Source organism: Emiliania huxleyi, assembly GCF_000372725.1.
Source record: "Emiliania huxleyi CCMP1516 chromosome Unknown EMIHUscaffold_137, whole genome shotgun sequence".
Classification (NCBI taxonomy): Eukaryota; Haptophyta; order Isochrysidales; family Noelaerhabdaceae; genus Emiliania; species Emiliania huxleyi.
Genome location: NW_005201223.1, coordinates 342,657 through 359,783, shown reverse-complemented (window position 1 = coordinate 359,783; position 17,127 = coordinate 342,657). Strand labels below are relative to the sequence as shown.

At 63.2% G+C, this 17,127-nt stretch overlaps 5 protein-coding genes across 5 annotated transcripts in view; 3 read left to right on the top strand and 2 right to left on the bottom strand.

The window, feature by feature from the left end:
• Window positions 1-289, bottom strand: part of EMIHUDRAFT_227217 (hypothetical protein) — a gene marked incomplete at both ends in the record, with an annotated part of 1,217 nt that extends 928 nt beyond the window's left edge. Inside the window, one exon of the mRNA XM_005788257.1 lies at window positions 30-289. Coding sequence (XP_005788314.1) covers window positions 30-289 — 260 coding nt within the window. The remainder of the gene's footprint in view (window positions 1-29) is intronic.
• A 2,394-nt stretch (window positions 290-2,683) lies between these two features.
• On the bottom strand, window positions 2,684-3,313 carry EMIHUDRAFT_362893 (hypothetical protein; the record flags this gene model as incomplete). Its single annotated transcript, XM_005788256.1, has 1 exon — window positions 2,684-3,313. A coding segment is annotated over one exon (630 nt), but the record flags the coding sequence as incomplete, so codon positions are not given.
• Window positions 3,314-5,231: 1,918 nt separating this feature from the next.
• Window positions 5,232-6,581, top strand: EMIHUDRAFT_71011 (short-chain dehydrogenase/reductase; the record flags this gene model as incomplete). The annotated part of the gene is made up of 3 exons (XM_005788255.1): window positions 5,232-5,802; window positions 6,032-6,143; window positions 6,407-6,581. 3 exons carry the CDS (start codon window positions 5,232-5,234, stop codon window positions 6,579-6,581), a joined length of 858 nt encoding a protein of 285 aa, XP_005788312.1.
• Window positions 6,582-8,275: 1,694 nt separating this feature from the next.
• Window positions 8,276-10,561, top strand: EMIHUDRAFT_440879 (hypothetical protein). Its single transcript, XM_005788254.1, has 7 exons — window positions 8,276-8,822; window positions 8,894-8,973; window positions 9,193-9,264; window positions 9,416-9,630; window positions 9,804-9,952; window positions 10,030-10,096; window positions 10,169-10,561. The coding sequence occupies exons 1-7, from the start codon at window positions 8,285-8,287 to the stop codon at window positions 10,302-10,304; spliced, it is 1,257 nt and encodes a 418-aa protein (XP_005788311.1). The 5' UTR covers window positions 8,276-8,284; the 3' UTR covers window positions 10,305-10,561.
• Window positions 10,562-11,491: 930 nt separating this feature from the next.
• Window positions 11,492-13,285, top strand: EMIHUDRAFT_417824 (hypothetical protein; the record flags this gene model as incomplete). The annotated part of the gene is made up of 3 exons (XM_005788253.1): window positions 11,492-12,026; window positions 12,199-12,275; window positions 12,612-13,285. Coding segments are annotated over exons 1-3 (1,194 nt in total), but the record flags the coding sequence as incomplete, so codon positions are not given.
• Window positions 13,286-17,127: the final 3,842 nt, after the last annotated feature.

Below are 17,127 nucleotides of genomic sequence, written 5' to 3'. Positions count from 1 at the left end.
AGACGACCAGCGAGTGAAGGCGCTCGCACACGCAGCGGAGTGCTGCTTGGAGAGAGGCTGCGCTGCCGTCCTTCGTCTCGGAGACCACGAGAGGAAGCGCGTTGTCCGCGCTGATTTGTGCCGCCTCCGAACCGGCGTGGCCGTCGGCGACCATGATAAGCAGCAGCGCCTCTCCGCCGGCTTCGGCCTCGAGCCAGCTCATAGCGTCCTCACCCTTCTTCGAGCGTACGCACAGGCCGACAGCAGCCATTGCGGAAGGCGAAGGAAACGCGTGCCCGACGGCAGCCATTGGCGAAGAATGCTGAGCGTCGACACCTGTGTCACAGGACAACATGCAACATCGGCAGACAACCGGCAGGTGTCCCGGTCGGGGGATCTCGGCGACGAGATGAACACGCGCTTGCGCCCCCGCGGCCCTTCTCCTATCGAATTCCCTATGCTAGTTCGTGGGTTTCGCGGGAGTGACCCCATGTGTCAAACCCATGGCCAAACCGCAAACCATATCAAACGGCAAACGCCAGGCCACAGCACCGGACACCGCACACGGGGTCGGGGAGGGAGGCACGTGTAGCACGGAACCTCAACTCTCATAGACTAGCGCGCAGCACACACACACACGCGCGGGTATTTCTTCTTATAAAGATCGGCGATCTCTTAGATGAGGTGCGCTCCACTCATACAATCACTCATACAAAGACCGACGAGATCGAACCGCCCGGCAGGAGCTTGCCGCTTGCCCCCGCGGCCCTTCTCCTAGCCTGGCTGTTCTTCATCTTCCTAACTAACTAACTAACTTCTCCTATCGAATTCCCTATCTATTGCCCCGGCTAGTTCGTGGGTTTCGCGGGAGTGACCCCATGTGAGAGAGATTTTCAATACCAAACAACTCTAACACTCACACGTGTCATTTGTGGGGCCTGGAGCCCTGTTCACGCGCGCGCGAGACAAGCCCATGACCTAGCGGATGGGTTGGAGGGGGGGGCACCCAGGACGCGGCCCACAGACAGACGGACGGGCCAAAAACTGAGTAATCGAGATCTCTGCGAGAGAGTAGTAGATCGCAGACAGGAGATCGCAGACCAGGAGTGGAGATCCTAGCCGATTCTACCACACAGTCGGGCTTGGTTGAAGATGAAAGATTGAGATCACAGATTGTGGATCGTGTTGGCAGTTGCCAGGGTCAAAGGTGGAGATTGGAGATGGAGAACACAGATCGTAGATCCTCGCGCCGGGCATCCACCGCCGGGGCGGAGATTGGAGATCGAGATTGGAGATTGGAGATCGCAGCTGGCGGCGGCAGGGGTCAAATGGGAGATTGGAGATCGGAGATCGGAGATGTGCGGTGTGAATGAATCCATAGCGCATCTCCTTGAAGGTTCGAGCCCCCCCCCCCCCCCCCCGAACCCCGAATCGAGATTGGAGATTGGAGATTGGAGATGGAGATCCGAGATCTGACTGGATCCGGCAAAATATGACGTTGGAGATTGGAGATTGGAGATGGAGATCCGAGATCTGACTGGATCCGGCAAAATATGACGCTGGAGATTGGAGATTGGAGATGGAGATCGGAGATGATTTTTTATTTTTTATTTTTGGCCCGAAAAGCCTGCGGCGCCGGTTTTAACCTCTCCGGCCGACTCGCTGCGCGATTCTCGGTACGGCCCGCGGCGGGGCCGCACCCAGCAAGCTGGGGCCGCTCCTCACGGACTCGGCGCTGACGCGCCTCAAGGAGACCACTACTCGGGCTTGGCTGCGCCGCCCTCGGAGATGTGTCGACGCAAGATTGGAGATGACGCCGCTGTATCTTTTTCTTTAAAAAGCTCACTACACGCATGGTTCCCCCACACCGTAAAGTTAAAACCGGCGCCGCAGGCTCTTCGGGCCAAAAATAAAAAATGAAAATAAAAAATGATATCTCCGATCTCCATCTCCAATCTCCAAATCTCCAGCGTTATATTTTGCCGGATCCAGTCAGATCTCCGATCTCCATCTCCAATCTCCAATCTTCAACGTCGTTTTTGCTTCTCCGATCTTCATCTCCGATCTCCAATCTCCAATCTCGACTTGTGGGGGAGGCGTGTCGGGGGGGGAATCGACGTCCTTCCAAGGGGATGCTCTTTTCCTTTCACACCTTCAAGCGGATCTCCACCCTCTTTTCGCGCCATTTTGCAATCTCCAGTCGGCTACACGATTCTCGAGGCGCCTTTGGCGCGAAGTCAACATCTCCGTCTCCGGCCTGAGATCTCGAGGTGCCGATGGCGGCAGCTCAAGATCTCTATCTTCAGTTAAAGATCTCTGAGTTTTGTGAGAGATGCTGTGTGTGGAAGATCTCTGATCGGCATCTACGATCTCCACTCAACAAATCTACTGGTGTCCCGCAGAGATCTCGATGTATGCAAAAACTCGCCACGGCCAGGCCACACCGTGTCCGTGAGCCACACCCCGCACACCCAAACGCGGGGAGCCGCGGCGCGCGGGGGGAGCGGGAGGTACGTGTTAGCACGGCTGCACGGGACCTCAACTCTCATAGACTAGCGCGCAGCACACACACACCCGCGGGTATTTCTTCTTATAAAGATCGGTGATCTCTTAGATGATGTGCGTTCCACTCAATCACTCTTGAGATGGCATCTGCCAGATATGTGCGGCGCCCCGGGACCATCGACCAAACGGCACGCACAACTCACACCAGTTCCTTGAGGAGGCGCAGACGCTCGCGCATGTCTTGCAAATCGTTTGCAGGCGTGGTCCAGATCGCCTTGGCATGCTCGTGCGCCGCGAGCACAAACGCATCGTCCTCGAAGAGACGATCGCGCGCGTACAGCAGGACCTGCCGCAAGTGCGCCCTCAGGGTGGCGGAGGCTGACAGGACTGTCCCTGTTGCCCCGGCCCTGGCAATGAGGGCGAGGGTGGAACGAAAGGTTGCCTGGGCTCGAGCCTGGGCCTGATCCACCGCCGCAAGCACCACCTCCCTGTCTGCCTGCAGGGCTTCCGCCACAAACTCCAGGGTCCGCCCTTCCTTCCTCACCGCCGCCAGAGCGACGTCCTTGTCCGCCTTGATGACCGCCCCCGCCCATCTCAGTGCGTCCCCGTCTTGCCGCACCGCCTCGAACGCGACAGCCCTGTCCGCCCTGAGGGAGCCTGTCGCGTACTGCAGCGCCTGTCCCGACTGTCGCACCGCTTCGAGCACCACCTCCCTGTCCCCCTTGATGCTGCCCGCCGCATAGCGCAGCGCCATTCCATCCATGCGGACAGCCACGAGCACGACGGCCCGGTCCTCCTTGACGGCGTCGGTCGCATACGACAATGCCCGCGCTACGTACCGTGTGCCCGCCGCGAGCACAACCTCGCTGTCCCCGCGGAGCGCCTCGCTGGCGAGGCCCAACCACGCGCCGGGCCAGGCGCCGGTCGCGCCGGTCCGCACCGCGTCCATCACGATGGACTTGTCCGCCCTCAGCTCGCTAGATGCGTATTCGAGCGCCGTGCCATCCTCCCGGACCGCAGCTCGCACCACCTCCCTGTCGTGTCCGAGCGCCCCGCTCGCGTACGATAGCGCGTCGAGGGCGCTGAAGATCTCGTGCTGGTTTGAAGCCAACGCGCCGAGCAACGCGGCGCGGTCGGCGTCCGACGCGTTTGGCTCTGCCTTGTCGGGGCTTGGGCTCGATCGCAGTGCTGCAATGTTACGAATCGCGTTGCCATCAGAGAGCCGCAGCCGTGCGTTGGATGCGGCGATGGCGGCGCCAAAGAAGAGGGCCGCGGGCGTGCTGAGGGCGCCGACTTTCAGCGCCTCCAGCCGCCTGTACCGCGCCAGATCCATCGAGGGCAGACTCGTCTCGCCCTCAACCCGCAGGTCCGACAGACCGGGCAGCCTGGCCACAAAGAGGGCGTTGCTCCAGACGGCGTCGTCCCGCAGGACAGAGAGCGTCGCGGCACGCAAGTGCGGGGTGAGGCGCTCGCGTAGCGCATAGCACGTGCATGCGAGCGCCCTCTTGCAGGCGAGGGCGACGTGAGGAAGGAGCGCGATCTCAAAGGCGTTGCGATCAAACTCCTCCAGGACGATGGACAGGAAAGCAGAGTCGCCGCTGGATCCGTGCCGCGGGGGCAGGATGGCCGGCGCGCCGAAGAGGGCGGCCGGAGCCGGGAAGCGTGTCCGCGGCCCCGGCGGAGACTCTCGCAGCAGGGGATCTGGGCGCCTGCCCGACATGCACTAGAGGCGCGCTTTGCAGTCCGCAACCGGAGGCGAGAGCAGGAGCGGCGCGTGGGCTTGCATTGTTTCTTTTTCAAGTGACACGCCAGTAAAGCCCAGTTAGGAGGGAGTTTTGTAAAATTCTTTTTCAAGCAATGCCGCTCGTATCCCAAAAGCTATACCAACCGAGAGAGAGATTTTTAGCAATACCAAACAAATCTAACACTCACACGTCATTTGGGGCCTGGAGCCCCTGCAAAATGATGTTTATGGAGGTTTAAAGTTTGCGGGGGGGGGGGGGCTGTTCACGCGCGCGCGAGACGTGCAGACAGGGTTGCCAGGTGAGAGCGAATGGCGCGGTTCACGCCTCGCACAACAGAGAGAGAGATGCGCTCTGCATGGTGGGACATAAAAGAGAGCGAGTACTTGGGCGAGTAGGCCGTGCGGTCGACGCTGCCGCGCGCGACTTTGCGCGCGAGGCGGCGCAGCTTGAGAACGGCGGTGGGCGAGAAGCCGCCGCCGAACGTCTCGTGGAGCAGCAGGTTGAAGTTGTTGCGCTTGACAAAGATCGCGTCGTGGTAGAAACCGCGATGCGCCTTGACGTAGCCGTGGCCGGTCTTGTGGGAGAAGGGTTGGCCGGGCTGCCCGCGCGCCTTGCAGCCCATGTTTAGGCGGCGGGCCTTCTCTTCGGTGTTGCCGAAGGCGTAGGAGTGGCCAACGGAGGCGGGCGTGCCGCCGCTCGAGGCGTTACCAACGCCCGCCGAGGAGGTCTTGAGGAGGGGCGTCCAGAGCTTGACTTCATTCACCTCATCGCATCCTCCCGGGCCAGCGTGGGGTTCCGCGAGGTCGACCTTGTACCCCTCGTTGTACTGCCGGGTGAGCTCTGGTTTCTCCTTGTCGCCGTGCACGACCGGCGCGTTGGCCGGTTTGGCCGGTTAGATTGTTTTGTGTTGTACCAACCGCGGGCGGGAGAAGGAGCCCGGTACGGAGGAGCGCATCGAAACGCACGACCACGCGCTGGCGAGACTGACTGACTGCTGCGTCCATGCCCTTCCTGCTCTGCTGCAGCCTGCTCGCCGCACTCGCAAAGGAGGAGTGCGCCGACTCCTCCTCTCTGGCCGTCGGCCAGCTGGCGGGAAAGCTCGCCGTCATCACTGGCGCATCGCGTGGCGTTGGAGCCGAGCTCGCACGGGTGTACGCCCGTGAGGGAGCGTTTGTTGTGGTGAACTACTTCAGCAGCAAGGAGAAGGGCGAAGCCGTCGCCGCCGAGATCAACGCCGCGTGGCCGTCGCGCGCCCTCGCCGCGCAGGGCGACGTGACGGTCAAGGAGGACATGGTGAAGCTGGTCGCTGATGCCGAGACGCACTTTGGCAGGAAGGTCAGCGTCGTTGTCAACAATGCGCTGCCCCGCTACAAGTTCGACCCGGGCTCATCCATGGCGAGCATTAAGACGGTGTCGACAGAGGACCTGGAGCAGCAGATGAGAGGTACGCTCGCCGGCGCCGTCAACATGGTGCAGGCAGCGCTGCCCTCGTTTGAGGCGTCCAAGTTCGGGAAGGTGGTCAACATCGGCTCCAACCTCGTCGACAGCCCTAGATGGTTATACAGATCCGTGTGTCCCGGCGAGCACTAGAGAGGACACGCAATCAACTGTATTCTCAATTCTAGTTGTAGCCGGTGTATGCACGCGATGCTGCACGACACCGTATTCACACCCTGACATTGGTGAGTTCACGCCGCAGGTGTACAACCCTGTCGTCACGTACTACGACTACACCGCGGCGAAGGCGGCGCTCGTCGGCCTCACGCGCACCACCCAGCCCCTTGCCCAGACACTTCCTTGAGCCTTCCCGCAGGCGGCGCTCGTCGGCCTCACGCGCAACCTCGCCGCGGAGCTGGGGCCGTCCGGCGTGCGCGTCAACCTGGTGGCGGGCGGCCTGCTCGAGACGACCGACGCGTCGGCCCTAACGACCAAGGAGGTGTTTGGCTTTGTGTCCGCCGGCACGCCACTGCGCAAGACGACGACGGTCAACGATTTTGCCGAGGCGTGCAGGTAGATGTACGCACGGTCCAACGCGTCGATTTGCACGACGCGCAATCGGCCGCCGACTGAGAGCACCCGGAGACGACACTCGCCTTTCGATCGCGGTGGGTGGCACGCCGCCGGCCTGCCTCCCAATCACCTGCCCACTGACAGAAGTAGATCGAGGGGAGGAACAGCCGGACCACCGCTGAACGGCGGCGCGTCGAAGAGGGAGTAGCACAGACGTCGACACTCAAGCAGGCGGCGCTGCCACACACACACACACAGGCGTGCGTCTTCTTCGCCTCGGACGCGTCGAACGCGGTGACCGGGCAGAGCCTGTCGGTCGATGGCGGGCTGACGATGCCCTGAGACCACCTCGCCGCTGCACAGCGCTTGCCGGAGCCCGACCTCTCCCAGTGCGGCGGGGGGCTGAGAATACCAAACGGCCACGACCTCAGGTTTAACAGACCGAGGGAAAGCGCTCGGGCGGCCGTACGTCGCCGACGATAGGCTATGCTAGGCCACGTGAGCTGTGAGCTGTGAGCTGTGAGCGTCGCCGCCCGCAGGCAGATTTTGTACGTACGTTGCATGTGGTGCGCGCCTCTCACGAATGTCGAATCGCCTCTGCGGCAGGGCCCCCTCATAGAAAGCATAGACCATAGTCCATAGAAAGAATACTGGTTGGGTAGTAGTCTAAGTTCTGAGCCTCGCGGCTTAACGGGTCTAAGTGTGGCTAGCCACGCTGGAGTGCTTACGCGGTCTAAGATCAGCGGGAGCCTCTTACACCGGCTAAGTCGGCCATGGCACGCGATATACGGCGCTCGCGCCCAAATTTTCTTCGCCTGCGCGGCGGGCGATCGATCCTCCTCATGCTTAGCAATCGCCGCCTCAGCATCCTCCTCTTCCGATTCTCGTTGCTGCTTCTTGAGCGCACTTCGGCGACATCTAGCCAAATAGTTCTCACAAATAGCCTCAAGCTCAAACAAACGCATGTCAGAGAAGCCTGTGTATGCTGGTCCTCTTTGAACGATCCGCGCGTGAGGTAGCATAGGGCCTTGTTGGCAGCAGCCAGCTTGTTGCGCTGCTTCGTTGCGATGAGCTGATTGGGATCGCAGAAGTGCATGCCAAGCACCGCCACAATCTTGAAGCAGAACACATCGCAACCGCATCGTCCGCACTGCCATCGGCATGCCGCGCCCGCCGCTTCGCCGCAGCCGCCTTAAGGCACGCATAGCGTTAAGGCACGCATAGCGGCAGCACATGGTACGGTGCGCGTACTTGAGCAGGCGTTGCGCGCCGCAAGTAGCGCACTGGCCCTGGGAGACGGTGATATGGCGTCGTGCGCGGCATACGCTGGTCGGGACCGCGTCCAGGTATTTTTCGGGTAAACCTGGACTTTTGCAGGTATACCCGGGTTTTGCCCGGAGTTGGCCTCGTGTCGTCTAAGTTCATGGCCCCCGGCCTTCCAGCGTCTAAGTCTGAGCCCGGCTCCGTGCGGGGGCTAAGTTGAGCGCTCGCTCGCTGCAGAGGCTAAGTGTAGAGCGACCCTCTAGCCCTACTACCCAACCATTGAAAGAATCACCGAGATCCGGGGAGGTCGTCGGGTGGGGGAACTGAAGTCTGAACGGCCCGCGGACTTGGAGCACTTGTGTCTTTGAACACATAAAAGAAAAGAAAGAAAGAAAAACGGATCGCAAAGCTAGGGCGGGTTCGAGGACCCAGAGTCCCAGACACGTCCCCACCTTTGATGTTTGAGCGCCCTCCTTCTCCGCCTCCTCCCCCGCCAGCACGCAGCAGCGCCTCGGCATGCCGCGTCGACCGCTCGCCCCCGCCTCCGCCGCCGCTCTCGCTCGCGCGCCACTGAATGCCTTCGCGCCACTGCGTCCTGCTCCCCCCGAAGCCGCCCCGGCCCTTCCTCCCCGCCCCCCCGCGCGCTGAGATGTGCTCGAGGTAGCGGGCTGACCCCCTGGACGTCTCCGGCCCCTTACTGCCCGCTGCCTTGTGGGTGACCCAGGTGTACCCGCATCGCACGAGGAGATCACAATTCTTTTGGCTGGGCAAGGGAGGGCGATATGGACTCACGCTCGCCGGGCGCCTCTGGGGTCCCGCCTGGCGCGCTCTTCCCCGGCCGCGACTTCAGCACCAACACCGCATCCCTCATCAACGACTTCCTCGATGACCCCACCTTCATCCAAGGCCTCAGCGAGACGGAGCTCGGCGGTCCGCTCGCTCCCGCCGCGCCAATCGCACCGGATCCCGTGCCGCCGGGTCCCGGCGCGCTGGCGCTGGCGCCGGGCAACGGCTTGGTCGTCGCGGAGCCCATGCCGGCGGGCTCGTGGCGGCTGGTGGTGATGGACCACAAGGTGCACTGCGACGCGGTGCACTGCCAGGGCCCGCAGCAGCTTCAGAAGCGCAGAAAGTGCGAGGTCGCGACGGTGAGCAACCTGCGGCAGTTCAACATCTCGGTGGAGCTGCAGGACGCGAACGGCGCCGTCGTCCGCGATCACGAGGCGGTCAAGCTCAGCGCGGCCGTCGTGTACGAGAACGGCGACGCCATCTCGCTGCGGCAGAATGAGCAGCCCTTTGAGGAGTCGTGCCAAGTGGAGGCGCGTGCGGCAGGAGCACCGCACGCCTCGCAAAGGGCCGCGCTTTGCTCAGCCACGCCCCCCCCCTCCCCCCAGGCCCTCCTCGTCCGCGGCGAGGTCTCCTTCACCTTGCGGCTGGGGACGCAGGCGCACCGCCGCCGCCGCCGCCGCCTCGGGTCCCGGAGCTTTATATGACACGAGGGGAGGAGGCACGAGATGTGGGGGAGGCGAGGGTGGGAGAGGCGCAAGGGTGGGCGCGAGAGGGGGCGGCGGCAGGGAACGTGAGAGACAGACAGCGCGCCGTGCACTTGAGCCGCTAACAAGCGAAGCTCTGCCGACGCCGAGGTTGGCTCAAGTCACCTCCGGGAGTGAGCGAGGCTCTCACTCCCCCGCAGGTCCTCACGGACAAGCACCAGAAGCGGCTCTTCCGCATCCAGATTAGCGCGCCGGAGCAGCCCGCGCTGTGGGTGCGGCAGCCGCCGCCCCTCGCCGCATCCGCCGCCGCCGCAGCCGCCACAGCCGCAGCAGCCGCCGCTGCCGCCGCTGCCGCCGCCGCTTCCCTCCCTCACCCTCCTCCCGGCTCCACGTCCACGCCCCTCCCCCTCCTCCCCACACCAGGTGCAAACCATCCCGATGCGGTCCGTCGTCAAGCTGCCCTGCATGCGCAGGGACCGCAAGGCTGGGGACGGCCCCGACGGCGGCATCTTTTTCAATCCCCCTGTGGACCCGGTCTGCCCCGTGACGCCGCCGACGCCGTCGGCCCTGGCCGCCCTGAAGGAGGAGCTCAAGGAGGAGCTCAAGGCGGAGCTCAAGGCGGAGCTGAAGGAGGAGCTGTGCGTCGCTCTAGAGACACGAGCGCTCTCACACACGCCAACCACAAGCGTGCCCCAGCGCTTGCGCCGTGTCTACCACGCATCTCGTGCCCCTCCGCCCTCCTCGCCTCCTCCCCTCCTCCCCGTGCCCTCCCCCTCCGCCCGCACCGGAAGCCTCTCCTCCGCGAAACCAGGCGCGAGGAGCTGCTCGCCGAGCTCAAGGCCGAGATCGCGACGCAGATGGGCGCGCAGGCAGTCGCGGCCGCGGCGGCGCGGCAGGCGGCGCCGGCGGCGGCGCCTCTCGCCCCCTTCAAGGTGATGTCGGCAAAGATGGAGGAACTCGGTCTGCGGCGGCTCTGCGGCGCCCTCTCTGTCGCGGCGCCCGCCCTTCCCAGTCCCGCGCATTGTGCGTTCCGATAGGCCTCGACGACGGCCTGCCTCCCGCTGGCCGCAGCCTCCCGCTGGACCGGCAGCTTCCCCCGTCGAGGCACGCGCCCGGACGGAGCAGTGCGGGACACGTCTGCCACGCGCCCCCAGACATGCCCCGGACGTGTCGTAGGCACGCGTCGGACAGGCTCCCGGCGCAGGACGCACAGCGGCGGTGCGTCGTGGCGCCCGCCGCCGTCAACGCCGCCGCCGCCGCCGCGGTCGCCGCCGCCAACGCCGCCGCGAATGAGTGCCCTCGCCCGCCGTGAGGATGAGGCTGCATGTTCGCTGTCCCAGCGTTGCATGTTTTGGATGTATCCCTAGGGAGGAACGGCATGAGCGTGGTCCGGGGAGGTGTGATCGGCCCTCACTCTAGGCTGAGGGCACGGATCCGCGCGCGAACCGATGCTTATTGTTCGCGCCCCGGCCTCGATCGGAGACGGTGTACCCTGTGATGAGTCTCCCCCCCTCTCTCCATCGCGCGGGCGCTGATATGTCGAACTGCGAGATGTGGGGACAAAAAAAACATCTCTTTCCCGCCTGGGCGGGACAGCGGGTGGGCGCGCGGTGAGGCGTGGCGTGTGAGTGTGTGCGACTGCAACGACGGACCGCTCGCAAGAGACCATTGGGTTTGTACTATTACAGTTGTAACAACGAAGGACAGGACGAAGGGACGTCCGCCGCAATTCGGACAATGCTCTTTCCCACGCCCGCCACACGGATTGAGGATGGCTTTACAACCTCACCCGCGATCAGCAATACCGCAGAGCCGTGCACGCGGCTCACCACTCATACCTGCTGGGCACCAACCTTTGGGTCCAGATGCCTATCCCTCTATTGAAGAGGGACGAGGGACGCCTCACGAGCCTACGGAGGGCCTCGACCCGTCTTCTTACTGGTCAGACCACTTCAATCCCCACGAGAATGTCGGCTAACTAGGTAGGTCATAGACCTTCCCGAACCCCGCATGTCCGCATCGGGGGAGGGCGGCTCGTAACTGAGGTTCGCCGTCGGAGACAGCCGTCCTCCCCTCAACCCGACGAGAGTGGGCGGGCAGTCCTCGTGGCTGCAGTCGCGCTTCCGAGCCGACTCCGCCCCTCTCTCCAACCGGCCATTCCAACGGCCAGGCCGCTCGCTTAAGGCTGATTGGCTAGACGAGCGGCCTACCTCCAACGGGGCTGACTGGCACAACGAGGAGAGGTCATCCGGATGTGGCGGGACGCCGCCGGGCACCTGGTTGCTCTCCTCCGCCAGACAGCCCCTCCCGACGGGGACGCCATCACCCTCGCCCAGGGATCTACAACGCTGTCTTAAGGTCCGACAGGTTCGGCACCGGGCACCGCCTCGGTATACAAAATGCGCCTGCGGGCGGACCCTCACAGATCACAGATCACAACGAAGGCGCTCTCAAAAGAAAAAAACACCAAAACCCACCGCTGTCGCGCAGACGACTCATCAGGCGGCGACCCAGGCGGCGACCCAGGCGGCGACTCAGGCGGCGACCCAGGCGGCGACCCTGGCCGGAGAACGAGGCTGCTATCCCGCCATGACCACCACCGTGGCTCGCTACCAGCTCCCGCACGGAGCCCTGTGCGTGTCGAAGGGCAACCTCGTCGCGTTTGACGGCTGCGCGATTGTCAACGCGGCCGACACAAAGTGCCTGTACGGCAAGGGTGTCGACGGCGCGGTCAACAAAGCGGGCGGGCCGGCGCTGATCGAGGCGCGCAAGCAGCTGCCGGTCCGCGCGGGGACGCGCGACGTCCGCTGCCCGGTCGGCGATGCCGTTGTCACGGTCGGCGGCAATCTCCGCTGCCGGCACGTGATTCACGCCGTCGGGCCAAACTTCAATCCCAAGGCGCAGTGGGTGCAGAAGGTGGCGCCGGACGGCGAGGAGAAGCTGCACTCCGCCTACCTGAGCGCGATGCACCGCGCCAAGGAGCACGGAGTCCGGACCCTCGCCTTCTCGCTCCTCTCCGCGGGCTTCTTCCGCGGTGTGCGCGCCAGAGCGCAGCCCAGTCCACACCCGTCCGCGAGTGCACTCTGCCGTGCAAGTCGCCCTGCCGACTGCCCTGCCGCCCTGCTGCGGAGAGCCGCGCTGCTTGCGCGCACGCACGCGCGCGCTGCCCCCACCCCCCGCCCCCCGCCCCTGTGAGCCGCCCGCAGGCCCAAAGCCGCTTGTGGACCTGCTTTCGATCGCGTGCCGCGCCATCCGGGAGGGAGCCTACCCTGGCCTGGAGGAGGCGCGCGCATGCACGCGCGCACGCACGCACACTCACTCACTCACTCACTCACACTCACACTCACTCACTCACACTCACTCACTCACACTCACACTCACTCACTCACTCACTCACACTCACACTCACTCACTCACACTCACTCACTCACACTCACACTCACTCACTCACTCACTCACACTCACTCACTCACTCACACTCACTCACTCACACTCACACTCACTCACTCACACTCACACTCACTCACTCACTCACACTCACTCACTCACTCACTCACTCACTCACACGGTCCTGAGGTGTGCTCCTCCACACAAGCGTTCAACTTCAACCCCCGAGCAGGTGCACCTCGTCTCGTTTGGCGGCGGGGAGGTCGGACCGCTCAAGCAGGCGGCGGGCCGCATCGGCCTCGCCCCCGCTGGCGGCGGAGGAGCAGGCGGCGGAGCAGGCGGTGGCAGCAGCAGCAGCGAGGCGGAGGGGCTGCGGCGCTTCTTTTCGCCGTCCGGCGATACCGGCGGCGGCGGCAGTGCTGGCGGCGGCGGCAGTGCTGGCGGCGGCGGCAGAGCCGGCGGCGGCGGCAGCGCCGCCGCCAGCGGCAGCAGCGGCGGGGGCCCCGGCGCCGCCGCCCCCCGGCCCGGCCCAGCCCCCGCGGGATCGGCGGAAGACGCGCCCATCGTGCTAGACGACGACGAGGAGGAGGAGGAGCCCGCTTGCCGGAAGCGGGCCAGGCACCCTCCTCCCGCGGACGCCCCTCCTCGTACCCTGCACGCGGGCGTCGAGCGGCTCACGCTGCGCGGCGGCGTGCTCGACGACGCCATCCTCGCCCGCGTGACTGCCATCGCGCAGCAGTGCAACTGCGTCGGCTGCGACGGTCGCGGGCTCGCCGACGCGGTCGCGCGCAAGCTGCCGTACGGAAGCAGCTACGCCGACCGCCGCAAGGCCGCCTCCAGCCGATTCGCCTGCCCCGAGGATCGCGCCGTGCCCGGGACGATCGACGTGCGCCGCCCGCCGACGCCGGCGGCCGCGGGCGGCCTCGGGCGGCCGTGGGTGATCAACTTGTTTGCGCAGTGGGAGATGGGCGCCGCTGGAAAGTACAACCGAGTGCCGCCGCCCGCCGGCGTCGTCGACACGGCAGCCGCCCGCCAGCAGTGGTTCCGCGACGGCCTGGCCGCCATCGGGCGCCTCGCCCCCGCACCGGCGTCGGTCGCCTTTCCACACCAGATCGGTTGCGGCCTCGCGGGCGGCAACTGGGCGACATACGAGGCGATGCTCGAGGATTTTGCCACGGCGCACCCGCACATCCGCTGCTACATCTGCACGCTTGCCGGCTCGTGATCGCACTGTCGGCGGCGGGCCGGCCTTGTCGCCTCACGCGCAAATTTGCTGTCCCCGGCGGGAGGGGGGGGGTGGGGGGGGGTGCACGGTAGGCCAGAAAATAAAAGTACAACGGTCGGAAACTCAGACGAGATGGGTATGGAGGACGCGACCACTGCCACCACGCATCCGACTATGTGGTGTCCAACCCCGCGGCCCGGGGCCCCCGGCGCGGGGCGCCCTGGGGCACACGATCTCTTGGTGCTAGCATTCGGCACGAAGGAGGAGGTGGCGGTGGGGGTGGAGGGTGGGGAGGAGGGGGGCGTGTCTGGGGAGATGGGGGATCGGGTGGAGGGAGGAGCGGAGGAGGGCGGCCCATCGAGTGGAGGGGGGTGCGCGGGGGGGGGGAAGCGAACCCGGAGACGCAGACAACAACCGTCACGCGATCATAGACGTGCGGCACGAAGACTGGCCGGGTCCGAATAGTGATGCCTGCAATGGTCCTGGTGCGTGCGGCCGGGGACGCGGGTAACGTCCCGGCTTTTTGTGTGCGTAGTACGTCTACAAGTTGCTATGTCTATGTTCCTCGACCGGCTGAAACCCGCTTCCCCCCACCCCGCCCCGACCATGCCAAGAGCGAAGACTGCACCCCCCCACTGTCTCTTGCAGGCGAGGAAAGCACAACTCAAATCGATGGGCTTGCCCCATCCCGGTTCCCGGAGTGGTTCGACTCCACACTTCCCGCACACAAATCCGAGACGGTGATGGATGCGTCGTACGGTGGTCTCATGCCCAGTGAGGTAGTGCATCTGACCACTCCGGATCCTGCTGAACAAGTTCCTCTTGTAGCTCGATCGGTCACACCGCCATCGCCGTCGGGGAGAGGGGGGACGACACTGCTTCTCTGCAGCGTGCACCTCGATCCTGTACCGTGTTTGTTATGACCCCCTCCCAATGAACACACCAGTGAGTGAGGGTGGGCGAGACGATCGAGGGGTCCCGTTCCATGCGGAATCGACCCTATCCAGTGCTCAAGTGCTCAAGTGCCTTCGGCAACTCTATCGAGAAAGTTTAAGAAAGTTAATCGTAATCGTAACCTCGGGTAGGGATCCCTTATATAGATGTTAAGTGTGGGTTAAGAGGGAGATTCGCGCGAGCTGCGGGACCGCCGGGACGGCGGGCGGGTGATTGCGACTCGCCGCCGCTTTTGGCGACTTTTCGCGACTTTTGGGACGAGCGATCGACAGAGGCCAAGAACGATATGGCGGGCGAGGCCGTCACCGACGGCCATGATCGTGGCTGACGACGGCGGCGACGATCCCCTGGCGGACCGCCGCGAGGACCGGGAGGCGGCGGCGGAGCGGGAGAGGAAGGCGAAGGTGGCGAAGCTCAAGGCGCAGACGGCGAACGCGAAGACGAATGGCCATCTGTAAATTTAACAATAAAAAACAGCGACACATGGGTTGACATTGTAGCTAAGATTAAGAAAGTGTACGAAATTTAAAACTGCATAGTTCTAGTGAGACGCACGTTACTAAATGAGTGGTCTTTATGTGTTTTGAATACTGGTCTGTATGAACCATCTTCAGCCACGTTATGGTCTACTACTACTGGTAAGCCGTCGTATAGTCGTTTGTACATTTTTAGAGGATCGCCTTGAAAGCTTTTATTGCACGCTGCAACGACCGTCTTGTACGTGATACCCTTTCATCTCCAACTCCCAATCGAATTTTCCAAGTCCTTTACCAATTAGTTGTTTTCCGTCGTTCATTTGTGCGTACATAGCTATCAATTCGTCTCTTTTACCGTCTTCATCAACAAAGAAGAATGAATCAGTGTCTCCGTAGAGCGGTGTAGCGTTGCATGCCTCAGCGGCGAAGTGCAATCGATCCATGATTAGTTTGCTCCAGCTGAGAATGTTGACTCCCAAATGAACCCTGTTGTAGTGTTTGCTTGTCGCTTTAACTACTTCAATTCTCGCGTTGGTACCGACGAAGGCGATTGAACGAATTCGTGCATAGTGTTTTTTAAGGTACGCTGAATAGTCTTTTAGTTTAATATATTTGTAATCGATTTCAACCGCTTTCATGGCAAGAATTCCGTACGATGACACCGTACGGTGCCTTCATGTGCCCGGTGTGCTACCTGGCGTATCACCTGAGGTTCACCTGAGGCGTATCACCTGAGGCTAGCTGCGAATTCACTCCAGAGGGAGTGTTTGCGTACGCCCTGTCGCTGCGGCAGGAGCGCAGCTCTGGCACGCGAGTGGGGACGGTCACGGCGAAGGAGGTGGCTGCGTTCTTCTCGACGGAGGGAGCGCCGAAGCGAGCGAGCAACTCGATCATCAGGACTGCGCTCACGTGCCTGGAGAAGGTCCCGCCGCCCGCTGCGGTGTTCCAAGAGCAGAAGGAGGCGCTGAACAGGGCGCTTGCGGAGCTGGAGGCGATGCGCGCGTCCAACTCGAGCTGCAGGCAGGGAGAGTGCCTGGGGGAGACGGAGCCGTCTCTGGCTGCTGGCGACGGAGCGAGCGATCTGGTCGACTTGGAGATGGCAGCGCCGGCCTCCGAGCTCGCGATAGTGCCGGCGCCAGCAGGGCAGCGGTCGGCGGAGGAGGAGCGACTCGCCGCCGAGAACGCGGAGCTGCGCGAAAAGGTGGGAAGGCTGGAGAAGATCTCGCAGGCCGTTCGGGCCCTTACAGCTGCAATCGACGGGCCATAGGGATCAGTCGAATGAGACGGCTGCTTCCATGCGAATGCGAACGCGAATGTGCACGCGATGTTATTGTATGTTATATGAGCGTGTTGACACGGGTGTGTGGGGGATGAAATGCGATTGGCTACAATGATACGAGGAAGATGAGCTGATTTCTAGTTGCATGCGCTCAGCGAAAAGAAATCACGCAGTAAAACATCGGAGTACTTATAGAGGCTACAGCTTCGCAAAAAAGACCCGATGCGCGCCGGGCTGCGACGGCCCGGGATGAGCTCCCCACGATGCGACTAAGTGAGATCAATTGACCTACCGGACCTATAGTCCACCCCTATCATGTCTATACTGACTGCAGACGACCACATGCCACACAGCATCACGCACAAGCACAAGACCCCGGATCGCAAAAAAGACCCGCGGTGCTCACACACACCCACGCGCTCGTGCATGCCGAACCAGCTCTAAAAAAATACCACCGGGACCGCCTCGCCAAGGCGCACAATAGTCAGACTGACAGTGTTTTCCAGTTGTGGCATCCTCGGCAGCCAGAAATAAATGGGGACCGGCAGACGGTCACGCAGAGGGTACGGGGTTGAGAGCATTTTCCAGCGGCCCAGGATGATGCATCTGGAAAATGCTGTCAGTCTGACTATTGTGCGCCTTGGCAAAGCGGTTCCGAAGTTATTTTTTACGAGCGCGGTGGACTTCATCTTGCCGGTCAACTGCCGGCGGTCGACAACTTGCCGTTCGAGCAGCGTCGGGTACCGCCGGCAAGATGAACTCACCTGAAGCTGAGCCGCGGCATGCCGCCCCGCCTGCGGCGTGCCGCCCCCGG